The sequence below is a fragment of the Ursus arctos genome, unplaced genomic scaffold, assembly GCF_023065955.2.
Source record: "Ursus arctos isolate Adak ecotype North America unplaced genomic scaffold, UrsArc2.0 scaffold_34, whole genome shotgun sequence".
NCBI classification, from domain to species: domain Eukaryota; kingdom Metazoa; phylum Chordata; class Mammalia; order Carnivora; family Ursidae; genus Ursus; species Ursus arctos.
In genome coordinates this window covers 3,424,809-3,444,313 of record NW_026623030.1, presented here as the reverse complement: position 1 = coordinate 3,444,313, position 19,505 = coordinate 3,424,809, and the positions used below count along the sequence as shown (strand labels likewise).

At 41.8% G+C, this 19,505-nt stretch overlaps 1 protein-coding gene across 1 annotated transcript in view; it reads left to right on the top strand.

Annotated features, from left to right (window-relative positions):
* The window catches only part of PI4KA (phosphatidylinositol 4-kinase alpha), a 119,817-nt gene that overhangs the window by 4,034 nt on the left and 96,278 nt on the right, over positions 1–19,505 (top strand). Inside the window, exons 2-3 of the mRNA XM_026487827.4 lie at positions 15,128–15,244; positions 18,758–18,851. Of these exons, the coding sequence (XP_026343612.1) occupies positions 15,128–15,244; positions 18,758–18,851 (211 nt within the window). The remainder of the gene's footprint in view (positions 1–15,127; positions 15,245–18,757; positions 18,852–19,505) is intronic.

Sequence of the window (19,505 nt, the reverse complement as noted above, 5' to 3'; positions counted from 1 at the left end):
CTCAAGATTGTGGGCCACTCTGAGGACAGGGTTCCTCAAGATCATGTCCCACACAGCCCTCAGCCCTCTCCCTCTGGGAGGAAAGTTAGAGGAGAGAAATAGAGAAGAGAGTCCTGTCTACAGTGGAATCTCCACATATGGTCATCGTCCAGTCTCTGTCTCCCTGACTTCTTTCTGCCTGCTAGTCTTGCTCTGCTCTCCTCCTTCTAATCTGTCTTTAGAATGTTACTGAGCTGCCTCTGTCAACTTCCTCCTGGATCTGCCTGGTTATACTCCTCTGTGTCTAGGACATTGGTGACCTGTTCCTGCCTTTCCTCGTCTGGCTTGTACCATACAAATGGACCTTGAACCCTGGGACATGGAGAGTTCCTGGCTGAGACGAAAAGTAGGCAGCATTCCTTGCCCTCCCACCCCTCTTCCCACCCTCAGGAGGCTTTGATCAGAATCTTTTTCCATATCCTAAAATATCCTCTCTTTTCATCAGTTAGAATGCTAGAATCTTGAGGTGTCTTAACTAACTTGATGTGGTGTTTAAATGGCACTGAAGCATTAGGGACAGGCCAGAGCCTCCCTGGTGGACAGATGTGCTCCAGAAGATGAGCTGGTTAACTCATATCTAATTGGAGGAACGTATGTTCTTTTTTTTTTTTTTTTTAAGATTTTTTATTTATTTATGTGACAGAGAGACAGCCAGCGAGAGAGGGAACACAAGCAGGGGGAGTGGGAGAGGAAGAAGCAGGCTCCCAGCCGAGGAGCCTGATGTGGGGCTCGATCCCGGAACGCCGGGATCACGCCCTGAGCCGAAGGCAGACGCTCAACGACTGCGCTACCCAGGCGCCCCTGGAGGAATGTATGCTCTGATGCTCAGTGGGCTTCTGGAGTTCATGGTTATCCACTCCTTTAGTGTGGTTTACCGTGGAGTAAAAATCATGGTACTGGCATTTTCTTCCAGCATCATGAAGCTGAAAATTTCCATCCTCATTCCCTTTCCTTTGTGAGGCTATGTTAAAAACAACTATCTATAGAGTAAGGCGAGAGAAAATTAGTGTCAGTAGAGGGAATTCGTGATGCTAGAACCATTGTTGTTAAACCAGCTCTAAAATATTTTAAGAAGAAATTGGAAGGAAAAAAACTTTACCTGTAATCCTGCCACATTAACTATATTAGGTTGCTAGGGCTACCATAACAAAGTACCACAATGACTTAAACAACAGAAATTTATTTTCTCATAGTTCTGGATGCTAGAAACCCAAGATGAAGGTGTCAGCAATGCTGGTTTCTTTTGAAGCCTTTCTCCTTGGCTTGTAGATAGCTGTCTTCCTGTGTCTTGACATAGCCTTCCCTCTGTGCCTGTCTGCATCCTAATCTCTTATTATAAAAACAGTAGTAAGTTTGATAGGACTGGCCCACCCTACTTACCTCGTGTTAACTTAAAAACCGTATGTCCAAATACAGTCACATTCTGAGGTACCTGGGGATGAGGAATTCAATATATGAATTTGGGGGGGGACACAAGTCAGCCTATAACACTTAATGCATTAGCATTTTAATTTCTTAGATCTCCTTTTTAGTCTTTAGCTATATTCACTTTATTGCTTATTTCAAAAATAGCCCATATTTATTATGTTAATGACTGCATGTCGTATTTTGTATTGATAGATCATAATTAAGCATTTCTGTTTAGACTGTCTAGTTTTTCCCTTAAAAAACAGCGTGTTTGTACATCTAGAATTTTTTTTTTTTTTTTTTTTTGTATTTGTTCATTTGAGAGACAGAGCACAAGCAGGGGGAGACACAGAGGGAGAAGCAGACTCCCCGCTGAGCCGGGAGCCCAATGTGAGGCTCGATCCCAGGACCTGGAGATCATGGCCTGAGCCGAAGGCAGACGCCCAACCATCTGAGCCACCCAGGCGCCCCTGTACATCTAGAATTTTGTCTTCTTCTGAATCACATTCTTCTGTTAAATGGTGGATGGGTCTTGAAGTTTACTGCCCCACTGTTTTCAAAGGACCGTACTTAGTTGTGCTTCACTATTGTTGGATTTTATTTACTTTTTCCTGCTAACTCTGCAAGCATAAAAGGGGACCTTATTCTTTTGATTCTAAGATAATGATATTTGACCATGGTTGGCTATGTTAAATTATGAATTAAACAAACAACCAAAAAACCTACAAGGCGGAATTGGCCATATGATATTGTGCTCTTAATTTCTGCTATGCCGAAACTCAAATTCAGGTTTCTCCTCATACTTGCAGTACTGTTTCTTGGATACTGGCTTCTAGCTGTGTCTGCTCTGGGTATCTTTCTTGCAACAGTTGGGTCTCCTAGGTGTGCACACTATTCTGACCCTCAACTAATTTGCAGGTAAGTAGAAGCAGTGATAGGTGGGGGACTGGCCGGTTATCTGTCCATAAAGGAAGTGGTGTTGGACCATGTGGCTTTTCAGTAAAACTCCCCTGAGAAGATATTTAGCCATTTGGCACTCTGCCGCCGTGGGAATGGAAGGTACAGGTACTTTTTTCTTCGGGCCCCAAACCTTTTGTCCGTGGCTCTTGACAGGTAGTGAAAAAGTAATAGGAGGTAAAAAAGTGAAACATGCTCTAGGAAAGTCAAAGTATTGTGTGTACTTGCTGGGAGGTCACTTTCAGCTAAGATTTTGAATAAGGAAGGCCTGGAAGTGATGGGGATGGACATTTGTAAACAAAAAGAGTGGTTGGCAAGGGAAGGTCATTTCAGACAGAACAAAGAGCAAAACAGAGAGGAAAATGAGGAATAGCAGTAATAGGTTTTGGCAGAAATGCAGTATATTTAATGGGAAGAGTGTAGATGAAAGTGAGAAGAAAGCAGATGGCCTCATACGTAGTCCCAGACTCAGAGTTTGGGTTGAATTGATGAGACAGAAAAGAGCCCTTGAATATTTCAGAGCCATGAGTTATGTGCATTAAGAAGATTATTATGGCTGCATTGTTTGTCTCAGTGCCCTTAGGGATTCTCAGAATTGATGTGTCACTAGCTGTTTGCTCCCCCAGAGGGCAGAAATGTTCTATTTCTGACTCCTTACTGCAGATTTTCTCTTCTGTCTGTGTTTGCAGTTTGCACCTAGTGGAGATGTGGTTTCCTCCAATCCCTTCCACCAGCAGCTATTCCCATCCTTGATTTAAATTGCTGAAACGTATCTGTGCATTTCATTTTCCTCATTATTTATATATTTGTTTTTGTATTTGCTTTTCTCGTGTATCTTGGCATTTTGGAAAAAGGCTTGGCCTTTCGTGAACATTGCCAAGCTGGCCAGAACATTCCTTTTGTTTATGTGGTGAGCTACAGAGTTAAGCCAAAAATCCTCAAATTTCACTTGCATTTGTTCACTTAGTTCTGAGAGGCTCTATCTTTGCTGCTGAAGCTATTCTCTTTTCCTGGATATTTCTATGTGTAAAGCTGGTCTGGAAGCCTGGATTCAGGGCAGCCAAGGCTATCTGTACCATTATAAAAGCAAATGAGCATGACATTTGTTCGTTTGTTCATTTGTTCGTTCATTCATTTATATAGTAAATTTTGCTAGCTGTGTGCCAGTCTTCGGAGGGGCCCATTAGAGGGATGAATGAGTAGATGTGGTCTTGCTGTCATGGAGTTGTCATGGAGCTAGACAAGCATTAAACAAAAAACTATAAGTAAGTATGATTGAAAATGCTAACAAGTGCCAAGAAGCAAAAGTAAATGGTGTTGGTGAATACATTCGTAATGTTTTACTACTATCACCACCATCCATCTTCAGAACTCTTTCATCTTGTAAAACTGAAACCCTAATTGCAGTCGATTTTTGTATATTGATCTTGTATCCTGCAACTTTGCTGAGCTTGTTTTTTTAGTTCTAATACTTTTTTAGGTTTTTCTATATACAAGACTATGTCATCTGCAAATATAGTTTTTCTTTTCCAAACTGAATGCCCTTTTATTTCTTTTTCTTGTCTCATTGTCCTGGCTAGCACCTCCAGAATAATACTGGATCGAAGTGGTGAGAGTAGACATTTTTATCTTATTCCTGATTTTGGGGGGGCAACTTTCAGCTTTTTACCAGTAAGTGTGATGTTAGTTGTGAGTTTTTTATAGATGTCCTTTATCAAGTTAAGGAAGTTCTCTTCTATTTCTTCCTTTTTTTTTTTTTTAAGATTTTATTTCTTTTAGAGAGAGATAGCATGAGAGAGAGAGAAAAAGAGAGAGCATGTGTAGGGGGAGGGGTAGAGGGAGAAGCAGACTCCCCACTGAGCAGGGAGCCTGACATGGGGCTCAATCCCAGGACCCCAGGATCATGACCTGAGCTGAAGGCAGATGTTTAACCAACTGAGCCACCCAGGCGCACCCCCGCCCCTTTTTTAAGATATAGGGGCAGAGGAAGAGAGAGGGAAAATCGAAAGCAGACTCGTGTGGAGCCCTTCATGGGGCTTGATCTCACAACCAAGATTATGACCTAAGCTGCAATCAAGAGTTGGACGCTTAACCAGCTGAACCACCCAGGCGCCCCAGTTCCCTTCTATTTCTAGTTTGTTGAGTGTTTTTATCATGAAGCAGTGTGGAATTTTTTCAAATGCCTTTTCAGCATCTATTACAAAACTAATTTTAAAACTTTGTTAGGCCAGGTCTGTAATGGCTTTTGCTACGGGGATAGTTTAACTCCACTGCTAAGGTGTGGCCCCTTTGAGGTCTCTACTGAATGCTTTGAGGGCTTTCTGCTCTCGCTGGGAGTCACTCAGATGCCCCTAAGCTCTGTGTGAACACTAGGAGCCATTCAGCTCACAGTTCCCTGGTTGTTCTTTTCCAACTTTATGGAATATCATCTACCGGTATGTCTTAGTATTCATCAAAGACTTAGGGGAATTCTGTTATGATTTCTGAAGCTTTTTTTGTTTAGCTCTCTCCTCTTCAGAATTTCCAGCTGCTTTTGACTCCCTGTACTCTTATTTCTGTCTCCTCCACTTAGACCATCATGATCTGCTTAGAATGCCCTTTCCTGTTCTGTGGCCTGAGATGTGTCTTCTGGCAGAAAACCAGGCAGTCATAGGGCTCACTTTGTTTCCTCTCTCTCTCAGGTATTATAGTCCTGTGCTACTTGATTAGTATATGAAATCAGTGGTTTCATGTATTTGTCCATTTTCCTTGTTGTTTTATGGCAAGAGGTTAAATCCAAGTCCTGTTATTCTCTTATGACTGTAGGTAGAAGTTTTTGGATCACAGGATTTTAGTGCTGGAGCAAACACGGAAAAAAGCTATCTGATCGTCCTCTTCTATGTGAGAAAACTGAGGCTTGAGGGAGATGACTTGCTGATATTGGCAGTTTTAAGACACTAGCAAGATTCTGTGGATTTCCATGTAAGCACACAGTTGATGCTTTGTACACATGTTACAGAAGGAAATACAAAGTCAGAGATGTTCAGGTAGGTTTTGTCAGTTATCTTGGGTCACTTAGGTAAGAAGCAGCAGAGTTGGACTGAAAATCACAACCTCCTGACTCTGTGTAGCTACCCTGATCATTGCCTGTTGAACCAATGTGTCAGGAAACAGAGACATGCATTTGTATGTGTTGTACCCTGCCAGGCACATGAGCAGGGCTCAAGAAAGGGAGACTTATTCAGTGCGTGTAAAGGCACGTGTAGTGCACCTGTGTTGGATGTTGCAGAAAGCCGTGTTAACTGATCACACAGTAAATAGAGCATCTTCAGTGAAACTCCCATCCAGGACCGCTAGTAGGAGTAGATGCTGTTCCACTTGCATCTGCAGCTCTATGCGTACCTTGTCACAGTCACCTTTGTTTATTGTTGATAGCTCTGAGTCACTTAGAAAAGGTTAGCTTCTGTTCAGTGTTCTCCATGGGGGCGGTACATTTGAGAAAGACAAAAAATGGATTTAACGAAACACTGCCACTAATACTTAAAGCTTAATCTCTAGTTCTCAGGGAATTTTGTTTCTCCCGAAAAACTATTCCCAGAAGTTTCAGATAACAGAAGTTGTACTCTTTTAAACATTGTTTAATTAGCCAGCTTGTAATGCTATTATCGTAGCTTTATTTTGACCTACATCCCTTACCCACTCCCACTGTTACGTTTGACTTTTTTTTTTTTTTAAGATTTTATTTATTTATTTGACAGAGAGAGAGAGAGAGAGAGACAGCCAGCGACAGAGGGAACACAAGCAAGGGGAGTGGGAGAGGGAGACGCAGGCTCCCAGCAGGGCAGGGAGCCTGATGTGGGGCTCGATCCCAGGACCCTGGGATCACGCCCTGAGCCGAAGGCAGACGCTTAACTACTGAGCCACCCAGGCGCCCCATGTTTGACTTTTCATCTGCAGTTTTCTGCCCAGTCATCTAGACCTTTGAGGGCATCTTGTTTTCTCCTTGGTTTGGCATTTCCTTCCCTTGGCAGTTCTAAATTCACCTCATGGTCTCTCTCTCTCTCTGTCTCTCTTTTTTTTTTTTAAAGATTTTATTTATTTATTTGACAGAGATAGAGACAGCCAGCGAGAAAGGGAACACAAGTAGGGGGAGTGGGAGAGGAAGAGCAGGCTCCCAGCAGAGGAGCCTGATGTGGGGCTCGATCCCAGAACGCCGGGATCACGCCCTGAGCCGAAGGCAGGCGCTCAACCGCTGTGCCACCCAGGCGCCCCTGTCTCTTTTTTTTTTAAATAGGCTCCATGTTGGGGCTTGAACTCATGACCCTGAGGTCAAGAACTGAGCTGAGATCAAGAGTTGGACGCTTAACTGACTGAGCCACCCAAGTGCCTTGGTCTCTCTCTTTTAATACGCTTGGGTTAAAATATTGTCAAGAGTTCTTAGCAAAGTCTAAGCAAGTTACCTTTGTTGCCTCTTTGTGGTCCATTGGCTTATTGACCTCCTCAAAGTGTTGCTCAGAGCCCCTCTGGATCCTTTTTATAAATGGGAGTAACCCTGGCCATCTCTGTCAGATTTTGAGGTTAATGACCTTTTATAAGACAGGATCTACTCCTCTCTGCCCCCTAAAAACAACAGACTTGTTAGTTTGTTGTAAAATTCTGAGAAAAAAAAAAATCAATGTTATTTTTTTTTCATTTTTTAAATTATAGTGTTAATGCTTTATTCTGCATTAGGACTGTGACCTCTCTGTGTCTCAATTTTTTATCCTCAGAACAGAGATAATAGATAATATCTACTCAGCGCACTGTTGTGAGGATTAGATGAGATCATACAAATCAGCACCTCGCATGTGATAAATGCTCAACAACTGTAGCTCTTAGTATTTGGAGCCTGGCCCCCTCCAGAACTGGTTCTCCCTTATCTGATATGTGATGACTTTTGTAGGACCTGGGTTCAAGTCTTCACAATTTTTTTTTTCCCTCAAGAGTCCCATTTCCAAGGGCATTTTGCATCAGAGCCTAGACCTGGTGCCAGGCTTTCAGGGGCCCTTCATCATCTGATTTCTGACTTGTGTTCTTCACTAATTGTGTCATTTTTATTGGTTGTATAACTCCAGCTACATCATAAGGATTGTGAGGGTGTGACTGTATATTACACATGACTTCATTTGATTATTCTTCCATCCATTCCTCCATTCATTTGATGATGCAGCAAGTATTTGTTCAGTGCCAGTTGCATGCCAGCTCTGTTCCCAGTACTGCTTATATGACAAATGTCACAACATAGTTAAACACTATAGTAGGAAGGCTAGGTTCTAGTGGTCCTCTTTCTTTTTTCTTTCCTTCTCATCCCATTAAATCCCTGTGACACTGGTCCCTTTAGTTCCACTAAATAGTTAAGTTTTTGGAACATACAGGGTGCAGTGTATACAGGACGAGGGGGACACAGTCCTGTCTGCAGTGAGTGGAAGATAAGTATACAAATAATTCCAAAATAAGATTTGTAAAAAGATAATTATCAAGTACATTGTTTTTGGTGGGTTATTGAGAGGTGTGATGGGAAAGGTCATAGCACATTGCTGAGGTCTGGAAAAGCTTTGAGAAGTGGAGACAGTTGAGATGGATCTTGGAAGGATGGGTTGAACTTTTATAGGGGCGATAAGGCAGATTGAATGAAATGTTGCAGATGGGTGAAAACCATGGAAGAAGTGAGGCAGGGAGAAGTGAGCACTGTATTTGGGGCCTGGGTGTTTGGAGGAAGTTGGGAAGGACCTTCATTGCCAGGTTGGGAGTGTGCATTGTATGTTCACTGGCATGGGGAGCCATTGGAGGTGTATGGGTCCAGAGTGATGATATTGGAGTAGGGAGAGACAGAAGTCAGAGAGAGAGTCTAGTTAAGAGCCTGTTGTCTAAGATTGTACTTAACCTGTCTGGGCCTAGTTGCCTAACCTATTGAACAAGAATATGATTACACACAATCTGCCTGAGAGGGGGCATTTGGCAAGTGCGTGTGCAACTTCTTCCAGCTCTCCATCTCTGATTCTGTGTACGTTTGGGGGTTGTTCAAGGGCCTCGGGTCTGAAGCCCAGGTGAGCATCATTTCAGTCTAGTAGTACAACTTGCGCGGATTCTGGATGTCTTTAGAGAAACTATACCAAGAAAAGCTCAGTGTTACATTCTATTTTTCCTGTGATTTTTTTTTTCTAATGAAGTAATTTAATAAATTTGATTTTTATTTATACCGAGCTGTGAAATATTTTCAAGACCATTTTGTGAAGTTAAACTTTATATGTCCGGGTCTCTTGTTTTAGGTGCTACCTGCTTCACCTTTTGCCGTGCCTGTTGTCGTGCAGCCACAGGTGTCTTTGTCAGGGCCGGAGTAGCTGCATCTCTTGTTCCTTCAAAACAGAAAAACTTCTCTACTTGGATTGAGACTCTTGGGGAAGTTGTAGTTAAATAGGAGTTGTTTTGGGGTGCCTGGCTGGCTCAGTCAGTAAAGCATGTGACTCTTGATCTCGGGGTTGTAAGTTTGAGCCTCACATTAGGTATAGAGATTAGTTAAGAATCTTTAAAAAAAAATAGGGGTGCCTGGGTAGGTCAGTCGGTTAAGTGTCTGTCTTTGGCTCAGGTCATGATACCAGGGTCCTGGGATCGAGCCCCGCATCAGGTCCCTGCTCAGCAGGGAGCCTGCTTCTCCCTCTCCCTCTGCCACTCTCCCTGCTTGTGTGCGCTCTCTCCCTCTCTCTCAAATAAATAAATAAAATCTTTTAAAAAATAAAAATCTTTAAAAAATAAATAGGAGTTGATTCACCGATAGTAAGTTGTTGGAATTAAATTATAAGACCGTTGTCTATAGAAAACATCTGTTTAGCTTATTTGACCTAGATTTTCTTTCAGTTTTACATTACTTCTTGGATTACCCAGATTCCATTTGTTGAAATTCTATGCACTTTTCTCATATTTTCCAAGATCTAAAAGGATAAGTATTATTGTCTTTTAAAAAATAAGATATGCATTGGGACTCCTAGGTGGATCAGTCAGTTAAACGTCAGACTCTTGGTTTTGGCTCAGGTCATGATCTCAGGGTCATGGAATCAGGCTCTGCACTGAGTGGGAAGTCTGCTTAAGATTCTCTCTCTTCCTCTCCTTCTGCCCCTCCCCCCACCTCTCTCTCTCAAAATAAAAAGAAAAAATAAATAAATAAATAAAAATATGTATTAATGGCAAAGTTGTTTCCACTATTTAAAATATTTCTTTTTCTAAATCTGAAGTTAACAATGTTCCTTATGGTAAATACAGAAAAAAATAAAGCAGGAAATAAGTATTGCCTATAATCTGATCAGTAATTTTTATATCTTGTTGGATAGGCAGTTCAGGTTTTGAGTTTTGTTTAATACTCTGTGACCATTTGTATTAATTTCCTATTGCAGCTGTAACAAATTACTACAAATTTAGTTGCTTAGAACAACACAAATTTATTGTTTTGCAGTTCGGTAGATTAGATGCCCAACACTGGTCTCACTGGACTAAAATCAAGGTGATGGCGGGGCTATATACCTTTCTTGAGACTCTAGGGGACAATTCATTTCTATGTCTTTTATAACTTCTAGAGACTCCTACATTCCTGGATCATGGCTCCTTTCCTCTATCTTCAATACCAGCAATGTGGGGCCAAGCCCTCACATTCCATCATTCTTGCCTCCTCTTTTGCCTCTCTCTTACCCTGGTTTCACTGAAATAATCCAGAGTAATCTCTTCAATTCAAGGTCCTTTTATTTATTTTTATTTCTTTTTAAATTTTATTTATTTGAGAGAGAGACAGAGAGAGAGCATGAGCAGGGAGGAAGGGCAGAGTAAGAGGGAGAAACAGGCTCCCCGCTTGAGCAGGGAGCACGACAAGGGGCTTGATCCCATGACCTGTGAGATCACAACTTGAGCCAAAGGCAGAGGCTTAACCCACTGAGCCACCCAGGCGCCCCAAGGTCCTTTTAACCTATTTACGTCTGCAACCTATTTACATCCATTTGCCATGCGAGGTAACACATACACAGGTTCCAGGGATTAGGACGCAGACATCTTTGGGCAGACCTTTGTTCTGCCTGCCACACCAATATGGTTCATGCATTCCTGAATTATTATATAGATCTCTAAATTGTTTATTAGTTCTTTTTGGTATCTTTCCTTCACATTTTAAAACCATGTGCCCAGCTTTTACTAATCTTAAATTGTCACAAATGATTTCTATTTAAATATTTTTAATTAAGGGGGGTTGGAGAGGAAGGTCTGAAGTCAGAGTAGCCCAGAGCCCCTCTGGGCATTTAAGATGCGGGGGTGCCCAGATAGTCCAGAGGAAACAAGGATGGTAGAAACTGCTGCCTTCAGATGTCTCTACCAGGTAGGGTGACAGCTACGTGAGCAGCAGGGTTTAATCATGTTTCTGATGCTGAGTTCTTATCCTGGGATATTGCTAGAGCTCATGTCTATGCCCACTCTGAGTATTAGTTTCCAGAGTATAATGCCTAAAAAACTAAGGAATGAGCAAATAGGAAATCAAACCCAACCCAGAACATCTACCCTCTGAGGAGAAATCTAGCTCTTATGCTTGATGTAAATGAAGAGACCTTGGGGTTTGCCTCTGCTCTCTGGGGCAAGTGCCAGGATGGGCTGGCAGCAGCCCTGAAATGGGAGGGTCTGGATTGAGCAGAGAGCTTACGTCTGGGCAAAAACTAAGAATAGACGGCAAGCCTGCATCCTGGGGGAGAATGAGTGTGTCTGTTATAGTGCCTGTCCACAGTGTAGAAGATGGAGATACAAAGATAAGAGATGATTTGGGCCCCCAAGGAGCTTGCAAATTAGTGGAGAGACAGACAAATGCACTAATAACTGTCGCATGAATACTGGGGTAGATGTTGCTGATGACATTACTGAAACCCTTCAAATGCATGAAGACAGTGATTGTGTTTATTTATAGCCTGATTGTCTCTGGGCTAAATATTCCTTTTTAACGGCTTCTTGTATGGAATATTTCTTAGACCCCACATCATACTGCATGGCTGTCTTTGAATATGTTTAGGGTGGCAGAAAGGCAACTCAATCTCCCTCACTTCCACATGTCGTCCATCGTCTAGTCCTGTAGTCTTCCTGTGAAACATCCTGAGCTGGACTGTTTCTGTCTGCTTTGATCATTACCATCTTTGCTACTGAAGCATCTCCTGACTTCTCTGTGGTTTCACTCTTTTCCTCCCAAACTAGAAGGATTCTTCTAAACCTCAGTTCTAAGCTCGAGTTTTGAAGGCCTCCAATGTGCACTCCATTGGCACCAGTTTACATTGCTATTAGAGTACAAGCCAGGTTTCCAGCCTCTGCCTGCACTTGGACTTCTGGGCATCCCCACTTTCTCTTTCCCATCGTGCTGCCTTTCCAGTGGCCTCTGCCAGAATGCTTTTTCCTGGTTTGTCCCTGCTGGTTCCTTCTTAATCAGACCTCAATTGAATGGGCACCTTCTTAGAGAAGTCTTCCCTGATCACCCCATTAAAAATAGTCCTTCAGGCACTATTGCTGGGGAAATCCAATTACAAATAAACTCTCCCAAGAGCTCTCCACAAAGGTAGTAGAGAAAGAAAACACTTTTATTATTGAATAAGCATTAAACCAGGACATGACGTGCATCGCAGGCAATCTACTAAGAGATTGCAAAGACAGAAAACAATCTCACCTTGTTAGATAGCCAAGCCAGATGTAACTTATATACATATCTTCAAGATAAATGATAACGAGTCCCTTAAGTAAGAAGACTTTATGTATAATTATATCTTTTCCATATTGAATAATGAGGTTGTGCCAATTTCGGTGAGTTTGTGAGTCTCCATTCTATCTTGTTGCACAGTAGCTTCGCCTGCCAGGTATGTGGCATTGTGTATTTCTGTGTGTTTGAGCAGGGTGTAGATAAAGTATTGCGCAGGACAAAGTACATAGATTTTGACATGGCCCCAGACTCCTCCCTCTGGTTCCATGTTGATTAATTAGCATTCTTTGGGTCCCATTGACTCATACTGCTATAAATCCACCTTCTTTCGATTTCTTATTTACAGAGATGTTTCTTGAGAGACTTTGCTCTTTCTGTCAGGATGTGTGATCCACTGGTGGAAGTGTCTGGAGTCTCTGAAACGATCACTTTATTGTGTTTGGCCTGCAGCTCTCTTTGTATTTTATTTTCCCCTCTGACTGCGAAGTGCAGGAACACTGAAGAAAAGTGGGAATTTAGTATTTCTATTCCTCTCTTGCTTGTTACTTTATGCTCTTTTAACTATTTAATCATGAAAGTATGGATTTTCTTCCCCATGTGTATATATTTTTAACTTACTATAGGTTTTTCCTGATTGTGCAAATAATGTTTTCTTCTAGAACATATTTTGGCAAATATAAAAAAGCACAAAGAAATGTAAAACCTTGGGGCACCTGGGTGGCTCGGTTGAGTGTCTGACTCTTGATCTCGGCTCAGGTCTTGATCTCAGGGTCGTGAGTTCAAGCCCCACATTGGGCTCAAGCTTGGAGCCCACTTAAAAAAAAAAAAAAAAAGAAATGTAAAATCACTGGTCATTCTACCTCTCCATAACTGTCAACATTTTGATATATTTTCTTCCAGTACTTTTTCCATATATGATAATCCAGTTCATTCCTCACACGAATTTATAGAACATTTAGAACATTGTCCATGTCATTGCTTAGTCTTAGAAAAGTGCCATTTTTCATGTCTGTATTATTAGGTCAGATTTTATGAAAGCATTGTTTTTGTAGGTCAAAAATTTGGTTGACTATCAGAATTTTATATGTTTTTTTTTTTTAAGATTTTATTTATTTATTCGACAGAGATAGAGACAGCCAGCAAGAGAGGGAACACAAGCAGGGGGAGTGGGAGAGGAAGAAGCAGGCTCATAGCGGAGGAGCCTGATGTGGGGCTCGATCCCACAATGCCGGGATCACGCCCTGAGCCGAAGGCAGATGCTTAACCGCTGTGCCACCCAGGCGCCCCCAGAATTTTATATGGTTTAACCTAGTATTTCACCAAATGGTGAAATCATTTATTTTTCTAATGTTGTTATTTACATTGTTTCAGATTTTCAGTTAACAAACACAACACTGTGATGAAAGTCTTTTACACAGTTTTTGCCTTAAGATTTCTAATTATTTCTTTACAATCATTCCTAAGAGGAAAATTACTGAGACAAAGAATATTACCTGTTTTCAGGTTAGAAGGTGCTTCTCTTTCTGGCTTGTGTATTTGCCCTTTTATTTTTATTTTTTATTATTTTTTAAAGATTTTATTTTTATTTATTCAGCAGAGATAGAGACAGCCAGTGAGAGAGGGAACACAAGCAGGGGGACTGGGAGAGGAAGAAGCAGGCTCCCAGTGGAGGAGCCTGATGTGGGGCTCGATCCCAGAACGCCGGGATCACACCCTGAGCCAAAGGCAGACGCTTAACTGCTGTGCCACCCAGGCGCCCCTGTATTTGCCCTTTTAAAATCTGCTTTCTTTTTAAAAATTGCAATGGTAATTGATATTTTCAGGGCAAATCTCAAGCATTATTCTCTATTTTTTTTTAAAGATTTTATTTATTTATTTGAGAGACAGCCAGTGAGAGAGGGAACACAAGCAGGGGGAGTGGGAGAGGAAGAAGCAGGCTCCCAGCGGAGGAGCCTGACCTGGGGCTCGATTCCAGGACCCCGGGATCACGCCCTGAGCCGAAGCCAGACGCTTAACGACTGAGCCACCCATGCGCCCCTCAAGCATTATTCTCAACGTCCTTTGCCATTAAAACATGCCACCAGGGTGCCTGGGTGGCTCAGTTGGTTAAGTGTCTGCCTTCGGCTCAGGTCATGATCCTGGGGTCCTGGTCAGGCTCCTTCTCTTCCCTCTGCTCCTCCCCACTGCTTGTGCTTGCTCTCTTTCTCTCTCTCTCAAATAAATAAATAAAATCTTAAAAAGAAAAAATCCCATGAGACTGTATGAATGTCAGTGAGCAACTTCTCCTTGGGGCTGTTAACAGAACAGCAAGGTTGAGGCCTCCTGGTGTGTCTGAATGCTCTGCTAAGAGGTTCTTGTGGCAGGGATTTTCAAGATTGGCATCACCTAGTTTCCTATTCATAATAAATCTAGGTTTTTAGTACCTTTATGTAAGACATTTACCATTGTTTTGTTTTGAAAAAACTCGAATTTTTCCGTATATTCAGTAAATTGCTGACTTATTGCCCATTTGCTTCTGCTAGCCACTATTATGGCATATCCAGTAACAACAGATACTGTTTGTTGAGCACCTAGTATGTACTGTGCATAGTCCTAAGTGCTTTACACACATTTGATCTTTTAAAGAACCCTACAGGAGGATTATGACTGTGGGTGGGTTTGGGTAAACTGCTCTTGGGCACCGCTGGGCAGTAGAGACCCATGACTGACTGTTGTAACTCTGAATTGCAGACATCAGCTCTTGGGCTTTACCTCCTCCGTGTGTGCATCGTTTTAACTCCTGGTCCTGGTTCCTCAGCACATACGTGTTTTGGGAGCGTGTGAATGATCATTGGAGAAGCTAGAGATGATCTTCCTATGATTTTTGAATTGGAAGAAAGTGTCTTATTGGTTATGTAGACTCACTGGGATTTTATGCTACTGGTTTCTGTCCTATATTCTGATTGTGGGTTTATATTTTTTTAATCTATGGGTTTTTTTGTTGTTTTGGGTCTCATTTTCTAGGTCCAAAAGCTGCTTTGTATGTGCCCAGTAGACTTCCATGGGATTTTCCAACTGGATGAAAGACGGAGAGATGCCGTGATCGCGTTGGGCATTTTTCTCATTGAATCTGATCTTCAGGTAAATCTTTACTGCATTAAAAGTGTTTCTGCAGAATTTAAATGTGTACCTGTTTATATTTACCTAAAGCAGTACTAGAAGAATGCTTATGAACCTAGTAAAAGTGGGTAGTGATGGTGAGGCAGAGTGTGTGGAACAGGTGGGAGTAATTAGTTTAATTAATGTACACCCTCTTAATAAATTTTGTTTTTTGAACTGTATGAATAATTAAGTTGTTAAAGTGGTTTTTGGTTGTTGTTATTGTGTTTTGTTTGGCCAGGAAGTTAATTAAAGTGCTTTGTAAAGTAATTGTGTGCCCTCCAGAGTAGACTTGATTTTCAATCTAAGGTCAAATGTTCATCAGTCAGACTGAGTAACCATTTTTTGTTTCCTTCTAAAAGGATAGTGTTCTTTGAGATAATTTTGACATAATACAGTCTTTTTCAGATTTGTGATAGATATAGGGGCGCCTGGCTGGTACAGTCGGTAGAGCATATGACTCTTGATCTTGGGGTTGAGTTCAAGCCCCACATTGGGTATAGAGATTACTTAAAAATTAAAAAAAAAAATCTTTTTTAAAAAAACATTTTATTTTATTTGAGAGAGAATGAGTGAGAGAGAAAGCACAAGTGGGGGGAGGGGAGAAGGGAGTAGGAAGCAGACTCCCCGCTAAGCAGCAAGGTGAATGCGGGTCCTGTCCCAGGACCCAGGGATCATGACTTGAACTGAAGGCAGACGCTTAACCAACTGAGCACCCAGGTGCCCCCAAAAATTAAAAAAAAAATCTTAAAAAAAAAAAAAGAACTGCGATAGATATAAAATAAGTTTTAGAGTACATGTTAATATATCTTTTAGAGGTGATTTAAAAATCAGTGTTGTGACTCCAACAAAATGATGTGGCTTTTTTTTTTTTTTTTTTTTACTTCCCAAGGTTAATTGAAGCAAAATGGCTAATCACTGAATACAGAATCTATTATTTGCTTATTTATTTTTATCATTAGGAACAATCACTTTTAATTCCATGTTTAATCATGCCATGTTAGGAAAATAAAGATGTTAGCTATTTGAATTTTTATTTATCTAAAAATGCTTACATGTCCTGGAAATTCTACTTCAGTAAGGATTAACATTTTTGACAGAATATTCATACATTTGAAAAAAAATAAGCATTTTAATTTTAGAGCAGTAGTTTGAGAATTAAATAGATTGTTTGACCAAGGCCACATGAAAAACCAAAATTGGATGCATATAAACTGCATTTTAATTATTCTTCCTATTTATTTATAAATGTGGAAAGAAGGAAAATAATTTCTACTTTTCTATTTCCAAAGTCTTACTTAAATTTAAATATAAAGGGAGGAAACAAATTTTTAAAATAATCTGTATGAGAAACTGGCATTCAAATGTGTATTAATCGAAAATATCTTTGGCAAACACATTACTTAATAGATTTACCTATAAGTCCCTAATATTTGTGGTAGGCTTTTTAGGTTGGCAAGGAAGAGACAAATACAAATTACCTTGGTGTAATTTGGGTTCCTGGTAAGGGTTGGCGGGACCTGGGGTATCAGCTCCTTGAGCCACACAGTCTGCCAGCGCTCCTAGGAAGCCCATTGGCCTCACTGACACCAGGAGAGGAGCCCAGCAGGCTTCAGCAGCCCCCTGAACCCTAGGGACCAGCTTTCTCTTGGTTCACCTGGTGTCGATGTTCCATGCCTCCAGCCAGGATGGGCTGTGGGACTGGCCTTCAAGTCCATTCAGTGGGCTGCCCTGGCAGCAGTTGTGGCCAGAGTAGCGGAAGTAGTTTACTACTACATGCTACAAAAGCCATCACAGGTCCTACAGGAGAGAACTCCTGGGGGCACTTCCTCTGCAGGGAGCCATGCCATACACATCCTTTGGAGTTTTGTGCCTCTCAGTACACTAGGATCCTAGACAGGTGTAGGCATCTCCTTCATCTGATTTAGAGGAAGGTTATTTTGTTTTTGCTAAAGAAAGTTCTCTATTTGTTGTGGTTATGTGTGTGGTGTAACAAACTACCCCATAATTTAGTGGCTTAATACAACAGGTTGGTTTTGTTTTTGCTTTTTTCTCATGCATCTCCAGTTTAGACAGAGCACAGTAGAGTCACTGTCTCTGCTCCATTCAGTGTTACCTGGAGGGGCTTGAAGGCTAGGGGCTGAAATCACCTGAAGGCTCGTTCATGCACATGTGTGTGGGTTGATCCTGGCTATTGGCTGGGACCTAAGCTGGGGCACTCAGCCAGGGCACCCCTATGTACATGGCTTCTCCATGTGGCCTGGGCTATGTCACTTTGTCACAATGTAATGTCTGGGTCCCGAGGGCATGTGTCCTGAGAAAAAGCCAGATGGATGCTGTACTGTCTGTCTTCTTTAGCCTGGGAAGTCAGTCTCTTAAACTACAGTTGACTGTTGAACAGCATAGGGTTTAGGGACACTGACCCCCTGTGCAGTTGAAAATCCACGCATAACTTTTGACTCCCCCAAAACATAACTACTAGTAGCCTATTGCTGACCAGAAGCCTTACCAAAAACAATAAAGTAAGCTGGAGAAAATGTTCTTAAGACTGTAAGGAAGAGAAAATACATTTACAGTACTGTAAAAAAATCCATATGTAAGTGGACCTGTGCACTTCAAACCCGTGTTAAGAGTCAACTGTACTTTCTGAAACACCAGAAGCAAGTCACTAAGGCAGCCCATTTTCCAAGGGAGGTGAATCTGACTCTACCTTTCAGTGGAAGGAGTGTCACAGAATTTGGAGCCATGTTTTCAATATTACCACATGTTTTGTTTTGTTTTCAGTATTTCAGAACATCAAATAGTATCCCCCTTCTCAGGAGCACACTTACCTATCCTTAACTGGAGCAGTTATAAATAGGGAAACAACCAAAAGAGTCAATCATGGAAGGTTATGAAGTGACATGTTGACTGGCTAGTTTGGAAACTAGAAGAAAGTAGGTTTTGTATTGCCTAATGATGGCTATAAAGTCTAATGTTCAGTTTGAGATAAGCAAAAGGAAACATGAAACAGAAAATTAAAAAAAAAAAAAAAAAAGAGGAAAAGGGCCATGAATAGCAGAAGTATCACCAAGCTTAGAAGCTTGTGGCTGTGACCTTCCCTCAGTCTAGAGGATCTGAGCCTGGGGCCCACTGAAGGGTTTGGGGGCTCTCTGAACACTCTCGTTGAAGACAGTTTTGAGAGTGTGTGTGCACACATACCTTCTTCTGGAGAGGCCTTCATGGGGGCTCAGCCCCCAGCGCAGGCCAGAGCCAGGCTGGATGTTCAGCAGCAGAAGGGCAGGTTTTAGCCCTTCCTTAGGCACCTCTGCTGCAGGCAGTGGGATAACCTCCGAATGCCACCTGCTGCTGCCACATGGAAACAGCAAGGGTGCCGTGCCATGTGAACATCCATCTTGGAGATGATTAGAGTGTGTGTGCTTTACTTTGGGCCTAGCACTAAAAAGCTACCAGCCACACGTTATATGAAATGTATTTTTTTTTTTTTTTTTTAAGCACAAAGATGCTGTGGTTCCTTACCTTCTTCGACTGCTTAAAGGTCTTCCGAAAGTATATTGGGTAGAAGAAAGCACAGCTCGGAAAGGCAGAGGTAATTTTGTACAAATTTTTTCCTGAATTCAGGGAAGAGCATGTATGCTCACAGTCTGTATGAATTAGGTGTTTAATCATATTAATGCATCAGGTACAATGTTTCTGTCTGGTTCCACTCTTGGCTGTGATACAACTGCCTGTCTGCAGCAGCGTGGGCTACGCTTACTCATTGTTGTCCAGAGCCCATGGTCGAGAGGGGGCGAGGGCAAGGCTGAGAAAACGGGCTTCTCATTGCACTCTGGGAGTGAACAGAAACTTGGAGACCTTCAGGAGCCTTTTCTCATGTCTCCTTGCCAGAACTGGGTCACCTGCCCATCTCTGAACCAGTTTCTATTATCTTTAGATGAATAGGCTCACTCCTGGAGTGAATCCAGTTCTCCAAATTGCATCACTGCTGCTCAAAAAGGAAGAGTGAGATGGATGTCCAGGACTTGAACACCATGTTCACTGTAAATAGTTGATCGTTTTATTGCTGTTGCTGAGTTTTAAATTTTGTATCTTTAAAAATGGTGTATAAGTCCGCTATGTGCCAGGCATTGTGCTAAGCACCTGTAACACTGATGTTCATATATATTGATTTCCCAAGACTCCCATATCAATTTGGAACACCTCCAACATTCTAGAGATCATGACCCTGGAGACCGAAGTTTTC